Raw genomic sequence first — 17,693 nt, forward strand, 5'->3', positions numbered from 1 at the left:
TTTTGAACAACACTTGCTCTTCAAAATGCTGTGACATTCTATTGCCGTCAAGCTGAGGTTGTTTATTTGTTTTCAAGTAAAACCTTTGGGGGTTGCAAAAACATCTGTGGTTATGGAACATACAAACCTCTGGGCTTCCTGTCAAAGAAAACGTTTATTGCTGTCAAGCTGAGGCTATTTATTCATTTCCCAGTAAAGCCTTAGGGGTTTGCAAAAACATCTACAGTTATGGAACATAGAAACCTCTGGGCTTCCTGTTGAAGAAAACGTGTAACCAAATACAAGACAACATTTTAGAGAACCCTGGAGACAAACCGACTCTCTGAACTGCAGCAAAAGAGGGTGAGGTGTTGACAGGTCACGGGCATGCTCCCTGCCAGGCGAGGATGTTGAATTATGTTTATAAGACAAGAAGAATACACAGGGGAACCGGTATGGTCAGATCGAGTAATAAATGTTTTATGTGCCATGGATTACCAGTGAACTAGAGACAAGCAATATGTGTCAATAAAATATAACATCAACAGTAACTGAACTCCAGTCTTGCATGTCCAACCATGGGACGTGGATGGCTTACATGGACTTACACACAATCCTTGCATACTTCTTCCCAGCTCTCAACACATGTGAAGACGAGAAATGAGAAGAAGGAATCTCCGTGTTCCTTCCATTTCTGAGCTTTTAGCTGGGGGCTTCGGAAGGGGTTGCCAGTTCTATAGACCCCTGAGAAAGCAGATATGGGGGAGAACCGAAATCTCAATAGCACCTAGTGTGAGCGTGAGTGTCTGCGAGTGTGTGAAGGTTTGAGTGTGAGTGCATGTGACTGAATGTGCTCAAGGGGTAACGACAACTCTGGGGGGCTGAGGAAACAGAAGTGAGAGCTGAGGTTGGAGGGTCACCTGCGGATGATCATGAACAGTTTTCAGTTCAGAAAGAAATGACTGGAGGTACCTGAAGACAGGGCCACGGAGAAACTTTCATCAGAAAATGGACAGAATCTGAACTGTAATTTGCAAAGACTGATGTGAAGGGTGAACTGAGAGGAAAGTGAGGGTGCAGGACTCAGTACCCAGGCAGGTGGAGGGTGTGACCACTGCCTGGGGGACAGGAAGGGTGACCACCTCTCCCCACCTCGTTGACTGGAATCCAAGGAGCCCTCAGGACAGAGAAACAGGGGTCACAGGGATGAGCCTGGGGTCTTTGCAATGCACTCTGCTTCCGCAGGGGATCCCAGCACTTCCTCCTCGCCTGGAGCTCGGGGCTGAGTCTCACTGTTCCCGCGTGACTTTGTGTCTCTGAGAGAAGTGGGCTCTTTCTCCTTCCCTCCCCTTGGGGGAATCACTGGAGTCATTTCTGCCTTTCAGGGCAGCCAAGATCCTGGGTGTCGCTGTCCTCTTAGAACTGTGGAGGCTCTTCAGGACTCAGAGAATCTTTATTCATGAGAGTCCTGTTCAAAAGCAGTAAACACACAAACACACACACACACACACACACACACACACACACAACCACTTCCTGGATGGCTGAAGGACCCTTGAGCAGCCTACTTCCTCCTCTCTAGCTCTCAGATCCCTCAGTCACAGCACCCAGCCCCCACAAATGTCATCAGAATCCTTCTTGCCTGAGACATGGGGGAGAGGAAGCCAGTCACTGAGAGCAGATGAAGATTCTGGAGTTTTGAGAAACTGAAAAGCAGAGGTACCGGGTCCATGGAGCAGAAGGAAGGCTCAGACTCAGACCACAGCACAGTCACATGAGTCACAGCAGAGACCCTCACAGGGCCGGGGGGAGCCCCTGGCCTCCCCATCACGGGCTGCAGGGCCAGCTGTGTGAGTGTCCAACAAGGTGACTTTCATACCTGCTTCACTCCGTACACAAAATGGATGCTGATGGGCCACAGGCTGAAGAGTGAATCAACGACTTCTTCTTTAGTAAACAATATAGAAAATGTCTTTTCATCATTTTTTATTGTTCTTCTATGACACTTGTCTCCATTTTCCCCCTTTGGCCTCCTCTGTCCATCCCAACCCCCTACCCCGGCTCCCACAGTCAGTTTCCACCCTGTCGTCACGCCCATGGCTCATTCATGCGTGTCCTTTGACTAGAGATTTTCTATGCTACCTGTTGTTCAATGCCTTCTAACATAATTATAATCACATAGAAGTTTTGTCATAATTCACAGAACATTTGAAATATTTATAATATTTGGGGAAAACTTTTTTTCAAGGTCCCCGGTTCTCATAATTTTTCTAATTTCTCCTTTCTAAGCACCTTAATTGCAACAATCGCCTTAGAATGCCGATTTCTTGCTAAGAAGGGTTCTCAGAATACAGGAGATCAGTTCCCTGGATCTCAGAGGCAATTCTGGATCTGGCACAAACACCCGGCAGGTAGTAGGAGATCAGCGAGCGTCTCTCTACGGACAAGTCAGACACCGGATGTATATTTTGTGTGTGGGAGGTGGAGAACATGAGTGGTCAATCCTTTCTGGAGTCAGCCTGTTGAGGGTGGACTGAGGACCAGAGTCTGGGTCCCGCCCTCTCTGAGCAGGAGCTCAGACCAGGAAGAGGGTCCTGGGAACAAGCAGAGACCCCACAACTGGGCTGAGTGGCTCCAAGGGACCTGCCGGCCTCCTGAGCTCACGTCACGGAAAAACCCAGCACCAGGCCCAGGGCGGGGCGTCCACCCGCAGTGGGTCCACAGAGGTGGGAGCCCGGAAAGGCGGCAGCAGCCTCGGACTCACCACATCCTGTGCGTCTCTGTCCTTCAGGCCCAGGGTCTCGTCCCCCTGGGGAGCGGGAGCACTCACAGCGACGGCATGGTGTCCATCCTCCCTGCTCTTCTCTGCCTCGGTCAGTGTGGGGACGGGCAGGGGCCGCAGGAGGGCACAGGGCACTGACGGGGCAAACCTCTGACAGGGACTCTATTCCAGGGCTAAGCGTGGCCCAGAAAACCCGCGAGCTGAAGGGTGAGTTCTCCCCAGGGTCCCTGTCCCACCTTCTACTTCACTCCTGGGGCTCGGGAGGCAGCAAGGGGTCCTGGGATGAGGTGGTAATGAGGAGGGACGTGGGCTGAGCGGGGGAATGGGGGGTGGGGGAGCCCTTTCCAATGCAGCCTCTGGTTCCTTCCAGGGACCCTCCCCAAACCCACCCTCTGGGCTGAGCCAGGCCCTGTGATCCCCTGGGGGAGCCCCGTGACCATCTGGTGTCAGGGGACCGTGGAGGCTGAGGAGTACCATGTGGACAAAGAGGGAAGCCCAGTGCGCTGGCAGAGAGAGAAGCCACTGGAGCCCAGGGACAAGGCCAAGTTCTCCATCACACACATGACAGAGGGACATGCAGGGAGCTATCTCTGTAACTATCTCAGCCCCGCTGGCTGGTCAGCGCGCAGTGACCCCCTGGAGCTGGTGGTGACAGGTGAGAGGACACTCAGGGGTCCCAGCCTCAGGCTCTGCCCACAGGAAGGGGGTTCTCTCAGGGTGTCTCCCCCTCACAGCCCAGCCACGGGGGACATGAGGGAGGTGTGAGTCCCATTTAACTCACTGCCTCCTTCTCCCCTAGGATCCTACAGCATCAAACCCAGCCTCTCAGCCCTGCCCAGCCCTGTCGTGACCCCAGGAGGGAACGTGACCCTCCAGTGTGGCTCATGGTGGGGATTTGACAGGTTCATTCTGACTGAGGAAGGAGAGGACAGGCTCCCCTGGACCCTGGACTCACAGCGACACCCCAGTGGGCAGGTGCAGGCCCAGTTCCCTGTGGGCCCCGTGACCCCCGGCCGCAGGTGGACGTTCAGATGCTACGGCTGTTACAGGAACACCCCCCTGGTGTGGTCACAACCCAGTGACCCCCTGGAGCTCCTGGTCTCAGGTGAGGGGCCCTGACCCCATCCTTTTTGAGCCGTCAGCTCAGGGTGGTGTCCCCAGGAGACATCTGAGGTTGGAGGGGACTGAGGGGTCTAAGTGATGGTCGCCCAGCAGAGATGTGCCCCTCAGAGACCCTCCCTGTCCTGCCTCCCCTCTTCCTCCCCTGGTATCAGAGGTGACAGGTGGGCAGGGGGAGTGTCTTGGAGCCCACACAGCTGATGGAGGAAAGGGTCTGATGACAGCTCCAGGGTTAGTCCCCGACCCTCAGCCACTTCTGTCCCCCTTCCCAGGACCCCCTGGGGGCCCCTGCCCCCCATCACAGGACCCATCCCCTCAGCTCGTGCGTCACTGAGACCTCTGCTCAGAGGGAGCACAGAGCAGCCCTGGGAGCTCTGAGGGTCCATCAGGGGTCTTGGGTCCCCCGGACACTCAGGGATGGGCTGTGTCCCCAGGGCAGGGAGTCAGGCAGAGATGCCGGGAGCAACAGGCCCCCAGGGCTCTGAGGCTGCAGGTGACAGGAAAGGGGGGGCATGGCAGAGGGACATGTGGGGCCCAGGCTGGGAGAGGATCCAGGCTCAGGAGGGGAGAAGGCAGACCCACCTCTCACCCCCATCCTGAATTTCCAGGCGGATCTGAGGATGGAGGACCCCCCACCACAGAGTCAGGTCAGCAGAGCAGTAAGTGAGAGACTTTGTGGGGGGCTGGTGGGTCCTCGTTCTGGTCCCGGCTCTGCTGCTCCCACGGCGGGGACAGGGCTCCCTTCTCTGCACTGAGGGTCGGGTTCATGTCTGTTCATCCCGGTCCCCTCCTGCTCACAGACTGCGGTGACATTAGGTGACATAAGGGGTCTCAGAAAGCACAGGAAGGCAGCGCCCCAGCCCAGTCTGACCCTCCCAAGGGGGTTCCAGGACCCTGTAGAGGGGAGACAACACAGGAGACACAGGACCCACCCCGTGCCCCTGCCCCTCCCGTGTCCCTGCTGTGCCGGGTGCAGGTAGTAAGGAAGGAGCCTCGGCTCCATGTGAGACAGGACAGGCCCCCTGCTGAGGAGGAGCCCAGAGCTCAGGGCTGCAGCCACCTGGGGGCAGCATGAGGAAAGCAGAGGGACCCCACTTCCCAGGTCCCGTCCCCGCGCTGCCCGGCCAGGCTGGCTGACCTGGGGCACGTGGGTAACCTCTCTGAGCCACAGGGCACTGGGGGTGGGGCCTGAGGGCTGTGAGGTCAGAGGAGACGAACAACAGACCCAGCATGTGCCTCGCACACAGTAGGTGCTCATTAAATGGCATCTTTGGCTCACAGATGACATCACTCCTGCCCAAGGTCTGCCATGGTACTGGGTCGTCCTGATCAGGGTCTCAGTGGTCATGCTGCAGCCCCTCTTCCTCCTCCTCTTCCTCTTTCTCCGATACCGGCGGTGTCAGAACAAAGGCAGGACATCAGGTGAGTAGGGAACGGGGTGGCTGGGTCCACAGGAGAGAGGTGCCCAGAGCACCTGCCACAGGAGAGACAAGAAGATGGAGATGCTCAGCTGAGAAACAAATTTCTCCAGAATCTCAAATCAGAAAATCTAGAAAGAGCCCTCGCTGCTGTGACTCAGTGGATTGAGTGCTGGCCTCCGTACCAAATAGTTACCAGTTCGGTTCCCAGTCACGGCACAGGTCTGGGTTGCAGGCCAGCTGCACAGTCGGGGGCGTGTGAGAGGCAACCACACACGGATGTTTCTCTCCCTCTGTTTCCCCCTCCCTTCCCCTCTCTCTAAAAATAAATAAATAAAATCTGTTCTTTTAAAAAAGGAAAATCTAGAATGAAAACATTCAAGGTTAGCACAGACATACAAATAAATGTAAGTTAATTTTTCATCTTCAATCTCATGAAATTTGAAAAGCACCCATCAAGTCTGTTAAGGTTTCCTTCTTTCCTCTGGAATCACACAGGAGGGGTCCCTCCCCTCCCAGGGCTGAGACTCTGTGTCCTCCAGCCCAGCTGCAAACACCCAGGAAGAGCCCCTCTGTGAGAGGAAGGGACGGCTGCCCTGGGGGAGGGTTCATGGGGAAGGGGACAGCCTGGGAGGTGCGGGATCAGTGGGGAGAGGGACTGAAATCCCCACTGCGTGACCTGGCGCCTCCCCTCCCCCTGGGTTAGTGGCCCATCTGGGAGCAGGCGGGTTTGCAGCCCTGACATCCCGGGGACCAGCCAGGATTCACACCCCATTCTGTCCCCACAGATGCCACCATGAAGTACCCGCAGCCTGAGGAGGGCGTGCAGCTGGACCCTCGGGTGAGATCCCTGCTCCTGTCCAGGCCACCAAGGACCTTCCTGCCGCCCCCTTTACTCCAGTGGTCCCTTCCCCGTCCTCACCTCACCTGGTTCTCATTAGCGTCCACGCTGACCTCTCCTTCTGGGCACCTCCTGCTGTGACTCACTCCTCCCGCTTTCCTGTGGCCTCCTGGTCCCTCCTAGGTGGTCCACTGGGCTGGCTCCTCGTCCTCTGTCTGAACTTGTGCAGCCCCAGGTGTCAGGAGGAGGCATGAATAAGTGAACACCCACAGGTTCCAGGGTCCCCCTCACTCATTCATGCAGCTGCGGTGACAGGGTCACTGGTTACCAGCTGCATTTAGGTGCCACAGGGCAGCACTCTCTCCACACTCCTCGTGCTCACCTGTGGGTGGGAGAGATGCAGACAAGCAGGCAGATGGCATCCTGGAGAACCAGGGCTGTGAGGGAGAATAAAGCAAGAGCAGGGGACAGAGTGTGTGGTGGGGGAGGGGCCAGAACAGAGACAACAGCAGGTGCAAAGGCCCTGAGGCAGCACATGCTGCTTCAGCCGGATGGGCGTGTGGCTGGAGCCGAGTGAGCAAGAGAGACAGTGCGTTAGGTTAAGAGACAGATCCATGGAAGTACCAGATGCCCAGGGCTCAGGAAGTCCCTGCAGACGCCATCAGGACAGTGACCCATCTGATCTGCAGTGAACTTGTCACCTTGACGATACAGAGCGAATTGATGAAGGATTTCCACAGTGGCACCAAGGGGACGTGTTTTGGTCTCACTGTCTCTCCAGCAGATCAGGTCCAAGGACGACCCCCAGGATGTGACCTATGCCCAGCTGAACCATTTGAGCGTCAGACGGGAGACAAGGGCACCCCGTTCCTCCCCGTCAGAGGAGCCCCCAGATGAGCCCAGCATGTATGCTGCTCTGGCCGTCCACTAGCCCAGGATGGACCCAGACCCCACACTCCAGGGAGGGGGCCTGCAGGTACCCCAGAGGGCATAGGAGCTGCCCCCAAGGACACTCAGCTAGTGACCCCAGCCAGCCTGGAGGCCTGACATGGGCCCCCAGCAGTTCCTGGGACCCTGCGGGGGTCCCCAGATTTCAGAGTTAGTGATAACTAATATCCCCACATTTTGGGAATAAAGCAAGCAGACTTCTCAATGACCAATGTGTGAACCAAAATAGAAGTGAAGAGTTTAATTAAATGATTGTGTAAATATTACGAGTCAAACCTGTGAAGTGAGAACAGTAAAAACCAGGAGTGAATTATCAGAAAATAAAAAGCCTTTAAAAATCACCAGCCTGAGCTATTCTATCAAGGGTTTAGAAAAAGATCTCATCGAATTGTTAGAAGCACAGACCACTGGTTAGAAAGCTGTGGCCTGTACACACAATGGAATGAAAATCTGCCGTATGAAATAATGCATCCTTCCATCTGTGACCAGCTGGATGGACCTAGAGCGTATCAGGATGAGTGACATAATTCCGACAGAGAAAGATTTCACTTATATGTGCAATTTTTAACATCATGCAAACAAACAACACAAAACAGACCCATAGACAGGAAGAATAAGTGATGGTGGCTGGAGGGGGTGCAGCAGAGGGGTGGATGGCAAGGGGAACACAGTCAATAATGTGTAATAACTTTGCACAGGACGCGTGCTTACTGGACTTAGCGTGGGAAGCACATGGTAAAATCCACAAGTAGAAAATCGGTGCTGTACACCTGAAGCTAATATAATATTGCCTCTGGTTATATTTTAATAAAAGTATTCAATTAAGAAGAACTTGTATTCCCCAGGTCCATCCATGCTGTAACAGCACAAAACATCTTGTTTCCTTTTTATGGCTGCGTAGTATTCCATTGAGAAGTACACCAGTCACAGAAAGACAAACACCATATGACTGTTTATATGTAGAATCTAATGGGCAAAATAAACTAACAAAGCAGAAAAGGATTCATGGGTACCGAAAACAGGTTGACAGCTGTCAGGGGGAGGGGATTGGGGGCTGGGAGAAAATGGGAAAGAGATTCAGCAAAGATAAAACAATCCCAGTATGGTGACTACAAGAGAGGAAGGCATTTGGGGGAATAAATGGTGATGGAAGGAGACTTGGCTTGGGGTGGTGAACACAGAGTATAATTTACAGGTGATGTATTATAGAATTGTACCCCTGAAACTTATATAATTTTATTAACCAATGTCACCCCAATAAAGTCAATTTAAAAAGAAATAAACCCCAGAGCAAAAAGAAAAAGTAATGACAACAAAATGGTAGTCTTTTTGTAACAAAATAACAATATGAAAATCTTTTTTAAATGATTGTTTTAACGCCTCAAAATAATTGTAAAAGAATAGCAAATTTTTCTAAGCAACAGTGTAACTCGGGAAATGATAATGAGGAAAAACAAAAACAGAGAGATAATAAAGTCAAAAATTCAGGGTTTTTTTAAAGTATATTTTATTGATTATGTTGTTACAGTAGTTCCAATTTTTTCCCTTTGCTCCCCTCTGCCCAGTACCTCCCTTCCCTCCAGCAATCACACCCCCCTTAGTTCATGTCCATGGGTCGTGCATACAAGTTCTTTGGCTTCACACTTTCCTATATTATTCTTAACTCCCCCCTGTCTATTTTGTACCAACCAATTATGCTTTTAATCCCTGCACCGTATCTCCATTTCTCCCCTTCACCCCTCCTGGCTGATAACTTTCCAAAGGATCCCCACACCTATGATTCTGTTCCTATTCTGGTTTGCTTAGTTGGATTTTGTTTTTATTTTTTTAGATTCAGTTGTCAATAGGTGTGAGTTTGTTGTCATTTTAATGTTCATAGTTTTGATCTTCTTTTCCTTAAATAAGTCCCTTTAACATTTCATGTAATAATGGCTTGGTGATGATGAACTTCTTTAGCTTCACCTTTTCTGGGAAGCACTTCATCTGCCCTTCCATTCCAAATGATAGCCTTGCTGAATACAGTAGTTCTGGTTGCAGGTTGCCTTTCATCACATTGAGTACTGCTTTCTAGTCCCTTCCTGCCTGCAAAGTGTCCTCTGAGAAATCAGCTGATAGTCCTATGGACACCCCCCTGTATGCAACTCTCAGCCTCTCTCTTGCTGCCCCCAGGACTCTATCTTTACCTTTCACCTTTGGCATCTCAATCATGATGTCTCCTGGTATGGTCCCTTCTGGGTCCAGCCCGCCCGGGACCCTCCATTCTTCCCAGACCCATATGTGCATCCTTCACAAGAGTTCGGAAGCTTTCCTCATGTTTTTCAATTCTTACTTCCTCATTCTGTACCGGCTGACAGTTCTTTTATTCCTTATGTTCCAAATCGTTGATTTAAACCCGTTTCCTTCCCTTCACCATTGGTTTTGTGTAGATTTTCCTTCGTTTCACTTAGCATAGCTTTCAGTTCTTCTCTTATGTGTCTGCCGTACTCAAGCATATCTGTCAAGTCTGTGAGCTACTTTATCACCAGTGTTTTGAATTCTGGGTCTATTAGGTTGGCTATCTCCTTGTTTGTTAGGTTGGTTATCTTCTTGTCGCTTAGGTCTCCCACTGGAGCCTTGATCCGTTTCCCATTTTGGGTCATACTTCTGTCTCCTCATTCTGACAGGCTCCTGTGTTTGTTTGCCTCCGCATCCCAGGTAGAGCTGTCGCTCCTGTTACATTGTAAGGGGCAGAGCCTTAGGTATTCTTCAGTACGGGGCGATCTGTTTCACCACGTTGTGGCGCTGTATGTGGGGAAGGGATTTGCGAGGGAACAATATCACCGGCCCAGCACTTGCCCCTTTTCCAGACACCTCTTCCACTACCGCTCCAGAATGGACGCCCCTCTAGCTGCTGCCCTGGCTGTTGTTCCCAGATGAGGTGGGTCTGTGGATGTTCTAGGACCATGGGGGCTCTTTAAACAAGTGGATTCTGCTGAGACAGGCAGTTTCTTCCTCTACCCCAACCCCCACTGGTCTGCACAGTCAGCAGCAATGAGGCTTGATTTTCCCCGGTGCTGGGACCTTGAGCTGTGAGGTCCAGTGAGGAGCTGGAAACACTCCCCAGGTGTCCCTCCTGACTGCGCTTTCCACTGGCCTGTCACTGCTTCCGCCTCTGCCGCCACCACACCGCATCCTCTCCACCCTGGCTCTGCTTCTCCTGCCTGTCTCGTTGAGTATTTCTTCTTGATATCTTTGTCTGTTGGACTTCCATGCAGCTTGATTTTCTGGAACTTCTGGTTGTCTCTAGTTCTGAGGTAGTTGTGTTCCTTCTAATTTGTGGAGGGAGACACAGCGTGTCTGTCTATGTCTCTGTCTTGGCCAGAAGTGTCTGTCTGCATTCTTGATGTAAAAAATATAACTCACAGCAGACAAATGTCATGTGATCTGATGACTGAATATATCACAGAGTTTGTGAATCTATGTATTTATGTATCCATTTCTCTCTCTCTCTCTCTCTCTGTATCTCTAACTCTCAGGTGCTTTTTCTCTCTCTTTACCTATCTTTCAATCAATTTATCTATACATCGCCATCTGAGAATCATCTATGGCCTTCTTTCTGGAAAAAATAAAATAAAGTTCTCTTTTCCAAACCCACCCAGTTATTTGTAATTTGTTACAACAACTTGACCAAGCTACTCTCTTTTCTTCCTGTCTCTTTTCTTCTCCTTCTTATATTCCCCTTATTTGCCCTCCTTTCCTCCTCTTCCTCCTCTCTCTCTCTCTCTCTCTCTCTCTCTCTCTCTCTCTCTCTCTCTCCATAGAGGGAGAAAGAACTCAGTTTTGACTAATACACAAGAAATACTTTCAGCTGAAACAAGACTCTGCAAGTTTTCTTCTCATCAGAAAACACAGTATCAAACTGCCCAGTTAATGACTTTCTTTTGGAGCAGAGTACAAAGACAATGGGGGGAAACTGACACAACAATAAAAAAATATTTTTAAACTTCACAAATGTAAACAGGTATAAGTGATATTTAAATAATTAAACTTACAAATGATTTTTTGATATGTTTGCAGTCTCATACTTCTTGTGTTATTAAAGATGTAAACTATAACAAATATGCAAGTGATACTAGGCGTAATAAATATTAGGTGGAAGTCAAATATCATATGCCTTCTGAGAATGGTTTTTATTATTAACTATTTTATATATTCACTTTGCCAGGAAATGCTGACTGCTATAAACTGAATAATTGTTACGGTTCTCCAATAACAGCAAACTAGGCTAAATCCTCCTATGACTGTAGGGTTTAGGAAAATGAATTGTGACACCTGAGACGTGAAGGGTGTTTAGTGACGTGGCTCAGGTCAGTCCCTCAGCACCTGCTATTTGTAGGGAGAAGAGAAGCTGGTCTTCTTCCTGTGTGGCAGGCACCTCGTGCATGGTCCTGACTATGCTGTGGGGCCAGTGCCCACCACATCCTATGCCTCTGTCTCCTGAGTTGCACTTGAAAGACTGAAAAACGAGGCATCAAAAGCTCTGCTATAAAATATGTCCACTGAGAGTTTGCCCCTTTTCCTAAGGCACAGACAGGAGGAACATGATGCAGCAACGAAAATTCAAAATAGTTGTCCCAGGATCCACAAGTCAGGACAGCGCGTCTCCTGCCCAGAGGCTATGCTGACCCAGGCCCTGTCCAGCCTTGAACAGAAATGTGCATGTGTATCTAGGAGGCTTTCCTCAGAACCATGGGTCACCTCCACTTCCGCTCATTCTATCCTGGTTTGCACATGAATCCCAAGAGGTGGTGGAGAATTCAGCACTTGGTCCTGGACAGCTCCACCCCCCACCCCCAACACACCTAGCCATCTAGCTGTGTCTCTTTTCTAATGTTTCTTGAATTTTATGTAAAAGGAGCATGTAAATATGAGTATATGACTTACATATACTTTGTGCAGAATATTTTATGGGTTTCTGTATTCTAAAGTGTTTCTCTTCACTACAGTTGTGTTTTAATCTTATATAGGCATTTTATCCTCTCAGTGGGCTGAGCACCAAGAACACATTCAACAGAAGGAATGAGAGCTTGTTTTAAAAGCAGTGACAGAACCACATAGTTCATTTTAGGTCCTCGGAATTGGGACGATAATTGACCTGAACACAATGGTGAGGTAGATTCACGTTGCCAAAGAGTTGAAATTTCCCCTGTGCACCCATTACTTTATTCACAGAAAAGTATGCATGAGTGCCTGGGAATGATCTTTTGTTGAGTTCTCTCAAAAGTACGAAGAGGACTGAATATACACTTAAAAGCTGAATTCCTCCTGTGGACAATCTGTGTACTGTTAGGAAGGATATAAAACTCTCCTGAGTAGGAAGCATTTTGTGGATGGATGAGCCTGTGAAGCATGAATGATGAAATAATCCTGGCATTTCCATGACATAAAAATTCAGCCATTGAACTCCCACTTTCCAGTGTAAGTGTCTTCACAGAGACACTTTCAAAAACTTCACCAGGGTGAAGCATCTCAAGTTCATGCTTTACATATGGACAAGCTGATTCTGGAGTTTATGTGAAACTCCACAAGATTGCCACAAGAGCCAAAAATAATTCTGAAGGAAAACATAGTGAAAAAGAAGGACTCACAGGATCACATTTCAAATCTTACCACAAAGTTCCTTTAATAGAGGGATTTTGGGTTTGGTTAAAAGATCGACACATAGATCAATGAAATATACTAGAGATCTACAAATAGACGCACACAAGTCCAGTCCACTGCGTTTAGACAATGATGCCCAGACACACCAAGAAAGAAAGGATGTTCTTTGCATCAAATGATGCTCAATATTTGGAAATCAAGGCTGTTGGCTGTGCTGATTTTGATAAGATGCCAGTAAGGCCTTGCCCATGGTAACCACACCATTTCACTCCCATCACCAGTGCAGGGCTCTCATGGTCAGTCCACGCCGTTGTCAACCGTCGGTGCTCCTGCCTTTATATTTGAGCCACTCTGTGCATGTGTTGCTACCACACTGAGAGTTCATGCTCGCTTTTGATAAATTATGAAGTCGAGGAACAGTTTCAAAAATAACCGCACATTGGGTAGCAATGTTTGTAAGTTGCATGTTAAAGTATTTGTTTGTTTCCTATTGATGTCAGCTGTCATCTTACAGATGTGTAGGTATGTTTTAAATGTTCTCAATCCCAGTCCCTTGCCTCATTTGCCATTGCTAATATCTCCTCCCACCGTTTCGCATTGTGCGGCTTCAACTTCCCTCTCTTGTAGGTGTCCACAGGAACAGTTATTATTTTTAGTGCTGCCCATTTACCAGTTTGTCCCCCGTTGGCCTCCACTGCCCCTCCCACACCCCGCCCCCACCATCAATCCCCACCATGTTGTCTATGTCTGCGGATCGTTAATACCAGTTACTTGACTAGACCTTTCCCCTTCTTTCCCCACTTCTCCCCTTACCTCACCCCTCTGGTCCCTGTCAGTCTATTCCTTGTTTCCACGCTTCTGGTTCCATTTTCCCCATTTGTTTTTTGTTCATTAGGTTCGTGTAATACATGAGATCATATGGTATTGGCCTTTTGCTGCCTGGCTTATTTCACTGAGCACAATATTCTCCAAGTCCATCCATGCTGTCATGAAAGGTAAGAGTGAGATCTCACCTATAAAAGGAACCTAATGAAGAAAATAAACTAACAAACAAAATAGAACCACAGGCATGGAACCATAGATCAGATTGACAGTGACCAGAGAGGAAGGGGGATAAGGAAGGAAATAAGGGGAAGAGTCTAGTCAAAGAACATGTATGAATGACCCATGGACATGACATGTGTGGAAAACAACTGTGAGTGAGGGGGTGGATTGGGGGGAGGAGGGCAAAGGAGAAAAATTGGAACAACTGTAATAGAATAAGTATTAAAAACTTTTAAAAACTAGGTAGGAGCAGGGATGGTATTCTGAGTTTGTTTTCAGCCGGCCAAAATGTTTCTGTCACCACCTTCAACAGCCCTGCACTGATGTGGTCACTTTATGACGTGCTTTTTGAACAACACTTGCTCTTCAAAATGCTGTGACATTCTATTGCCGTCAAGCTGAGGTTGTTTATTTGTTTTCAAGTAAAACCTTTGGGGGTTGCAAAAACATCTGTGGTTATGGAACATACAAACCTCTGGGCTTCCTGTCAAAGAAAACATTTACTGCTGTCAAGATGAGACTGTTTATTCATTTTCAAGTAAAGCCTTCGGGGTTTGCAAAAACATCTATAGTTATGGAACGTAGAAACCTCTGGGCTTCCTGTTGAAGAAAACGTGCAACCAAATACAAGACAACATTTTAGAGAACCCTGGAGACAAAGCGACTCTCTGCACTGCAGCAAAAGAGGGTGAGTTGTTGACAGGTCACGGGCATGCTCCCTGCCAGGCGAGGATGTTGGATTATGTTTATAAGAGAAGAAGAATAAACAGGGGATCTGGTATGGTCAGATCGAGTAATAAATGTCTTATGTGCCATGGATTACCAGTGAACTAGAGATAAACAATATGTGTCAATAAAATATAACATCAACAGTAACTGAACTCCAGTCTTGAATGTCCAACCATGGGACGTGGATGGCTTACGTGGACTTACACACAATCCTTGCATACTTATCCCAGCTCTCAACACATATGAGGACGAGAAATGAGAAGGAGGAATCTCCGTGTTCCTTCCATTTCTGTGCTTTTAGCTGGGGGCTTTGGAAGGGGTTGCCAGTTCTATAGAACGCTGAGAAAGCAGATATAAGGGAGAACCGAAATGTCAACAGCACCTAGTGTGAGCGTGCGTGTCTGCGAGTGTGTGAAGGTTTGAGTGTGAGTGCGTGTGACTGAATGTGCTCACGGGGTAACGACAGCTCTGGGGGGCTGAGGAAACAGAAGTGAGAGCTGAGGTTGGAGGGTCACCTGTGGATGATCATGAATAGCTTTCAGTTCAGAAAGAAATGACTGGAGGTACCTGAAGACAGGGCCACGGAGAAACTTTTAGCAGAAAATGGACAGAATCTGAAATGTAATTTGCAAAGACTGATGTGAAGGGTGAACTGAGAGGAAAGTGAGGGTGCAGGACTCAGTACCCAGGCAGGTGGAGGGTGTGACCACTGCCTGGGGGACAGGAAGGGTGACCACCTCTCCCCACCTCGTTGATTGGAATCCAAGGAGCCCTCAGGACAGAGAAACAGGGGCCGCAGGGATGAGCCTGGGGTCTTTGCAATGCACTCTGCTTCCACAGGGGATCCCAGCACTTCCTCCTCGCCTGCAGCTCGGGGCTGAGTCTTACTGTTCCCACGTGACTTTGTGTCTGTGAGAGAAGTGGGCTCTTTCTCCTTCCCTCCCCTTGGGGGAATCACTGGAGTCCTTTCTGCCTTTCAGAGCAGCCAAGATCCTGGGTGTCGCTGTCCTCTTAGTACTGTGGAGGCTCTTCAGGACTCAGAGAATCTTTATTCATGAGAGTCCTGTTCAAAAGCAGTAAACACACACACACACACACACACACACACACACACACACACACACACACACTACCACTTCCTGGATGGCTGAAGGACCCTTGAGCAGCCTACTTCCTCCTCTCTAGCTCTCAGATCCCTCAGTCACAGCCCAGTGAGACCACCCAGCCCCCACAAATGTCATCAGAATCCTTCTTGCCTGAGACATGGGGGAGAGGAAGCCAGTCACTGAGAGCACATGGAGATTCTGGAGGTTTGAGAAACTGAAAAGCAGAGGTACCTGGTCCATGGAGCAGAAGGAAGGCTCAGACTCAGACCACAGCACAGTCACGTGAGTCAGGGCAGAGACCCTCACAGGGCCGGGGGGAGCCCCTGGCCTCCCCATCACGGGCTGCAGGGCCAGCTGTGTGAGTGTCCAACAAGGTGACTTTCATACCTGCTTCACTCCGTACACAAAATTGATGCTGATGGGCCACAGGCTGAAGAGTAAATCAACGACTTCTTCTTTAGCAAACAATGTAGAAAATGTCTTTTCATCATTTTTTATTGTTCTTCTATGACACTTGTCTCCATTTTTCCCCTTTGGCCTCCTCTGTCCATCCCAACCCCCTACCCCGGCTCCCACAGTCAGTTCCCACCCTGTTGTCACGCCCATGGCTCATTCATGCGTGTTCTTTGACTAGAGATTTTCTATGCTACCTGTTGTTCAGTGCCTTCTAACATAATTATAAACACGTAGAAGTTTTGTCATAATTCACAAAACATTTTAAATATTTATAATGTTTGGGGAAAACTTTTTTTCAAGATCCACGGTTCTCATAATTTTTCTCATTTCTCCTTTCTAAGCACATTAATTGCAACAATCGCCTTAGAATGCCGATTTCTTGCTAAGAAGGGTTCTCGAAATACAGGAGATCAGTCCCCTGGATCTCAGACGCAGTTCTGGATCTGGAACAAACACCCGGCAGGTAGTAGGAGATCAGCGAGTGTCTGTCTACGGACAAGTCAGACACCGGACGTGTATTTTGTGTGTGGGAGGCTGAGAACATGAGTGGTCAATCCTTTCTGGAATCAGCCTGTTGAGGGTGGACTGAGGACCAGAGTCTGGGTCCCGCCCTCTCTGAGCAGGAGCTCAGACCAGGCAGAGGGTCCTGGGAACAAGCAGAGACCCCAGAACTGGGCTGAGTGGCCCCAAGGGATCTGCCGGCCTCCTGAGCTCACGTCACGGAAAAACCCAGCGCCAGGCCCAGGGCGGGGCGTCCGCCCGCAGCGGGTCCACAGAGGTGGGAGCCCGGAAGGCGGCAGCAGCCCCGGACTCACCACATCCTGTGCGTCTCTGTCCTTCAGGCCCAGGGTCTCGTCCCCCTGGGGAGCGGGAGCACTCACAGCGACGGCATGGTGTCCATCCTCCCTGCTCTTCTCTGCCTCGGTCAGTGTGGGGATGGGCAGGGGCCGCAGGAGGGCACGGGGCACTGATGGGGCAAACCTCTGACAGGGACTCTATTCCAGGGCTGAGCCTGGCCCAGAAAACCCGCGAGCTGAAGGGTGAGTCCTCCCCAAGGTCCCTGTCCCAACTTCTACTTCACTCCTGGGGCTCAGGATGCAGCAAGGGGTCTTGGGATGAGGTGGTAATGAGGAGGGGCGTGGGTTGAGCTGGGGAATGGGGGGTGGGGGAGCCCTTTCCAATGCAGCCTCTGGTTCCTTCCAGGGACCCTCCCCAAGCCCACCCTCTGGGCTGAGCCAGGGCCTGTGATCCCCAGGGGGAGCCCCGTGACCATCTGGTGTCAGGGGACCGTGGAGGCTGAGGAGTACCGTGTGGACAAAGAGGGAAACCCAGGGCCCTGGGACAGACAGAAGCCACTGGAGCCCAGGGACAAGGCCAAGGTCTCCATCACACGCCTGACAGAGTTACACGCAGGGATCTATCGCTGTTATTACCTCAGCCCCACTGGCTGGTCAACGTGCAGTGACCCCCTGGAGCTGGTGGTGACAGGTGAGAGGACACTGAGGGGTCCCAGCCTCAGGCTCTGCCCTCAGGAACGGGGTGCTCTCAGGGTGTCTCCCCCTCACAGCCCAGCCCTGGGGGACGTGAGGGAGGTTTGGGCCCCATTTAAATCTCTGCCTCCTTCTCTCCTA

General features: G+C 50.1%; 1 protein-coding gene across 1 annotated transcript in view; it reads left to right on the forward strand.

Annotated features, from left to right (window-relative positions):
* The first annotated feature begins 2,734 nt into the window (after positions 1-2,734).
* Positions 2,735-17,693, forward strand: part of LOC149995441 (leukocyte immunoglobulin-like receptor subfamily A member 6) — a 29,365-nt gene continuing 14,406 nt past the window's right edge. The window contains exons 1-8 of the mRNA XM_090259226.1: positions 2,735-2,852; positions 2,933-2,968; positions 3,132-3,416; positions 3,561-3,866; positions 5,162-5,302; positions 16,828-16,986; positions 17,067-17,102; positions 17,266-17,550. Coding sequence (XP_090115352.1) covers positions 2,819-2,852; positions 2,933-2,968; positions 3,132-3,416; positions 3,561-3,866; positions 5,162-5,302; positions 16,828-16,986; positions 17,067-17,102; positions 17,266-17,550 — 1,282 coding nt within the window. The 5' untranslated portion in view covers positions 2,735-2,818. The remainder of the gene's footprint in view (positions 2,853-2,932; positions 2,969-3,131; positions 3,417-3,560; positions 3,867-5,161; positions 5,303-16,827; positions 16,987-17,066; positions 17,103-17,265; positions 17,551-17,693) is intronic.

Source organism: Furipterus horrens, unplaced genomic scaffold (genome assembly GCF_987537825.1).
Source record: "Furipterus horrens unplaced genomic scaffold, mFurHor1.1.pri manual_scaffold_13, whole genome shotgun sequence".
Taxonomy (NCBI): Eukaryota; Metazoa; Chordata; class Mammalia; order Chiroptera; family Furipteridae; genus Furipterus; species Furipterus horrens.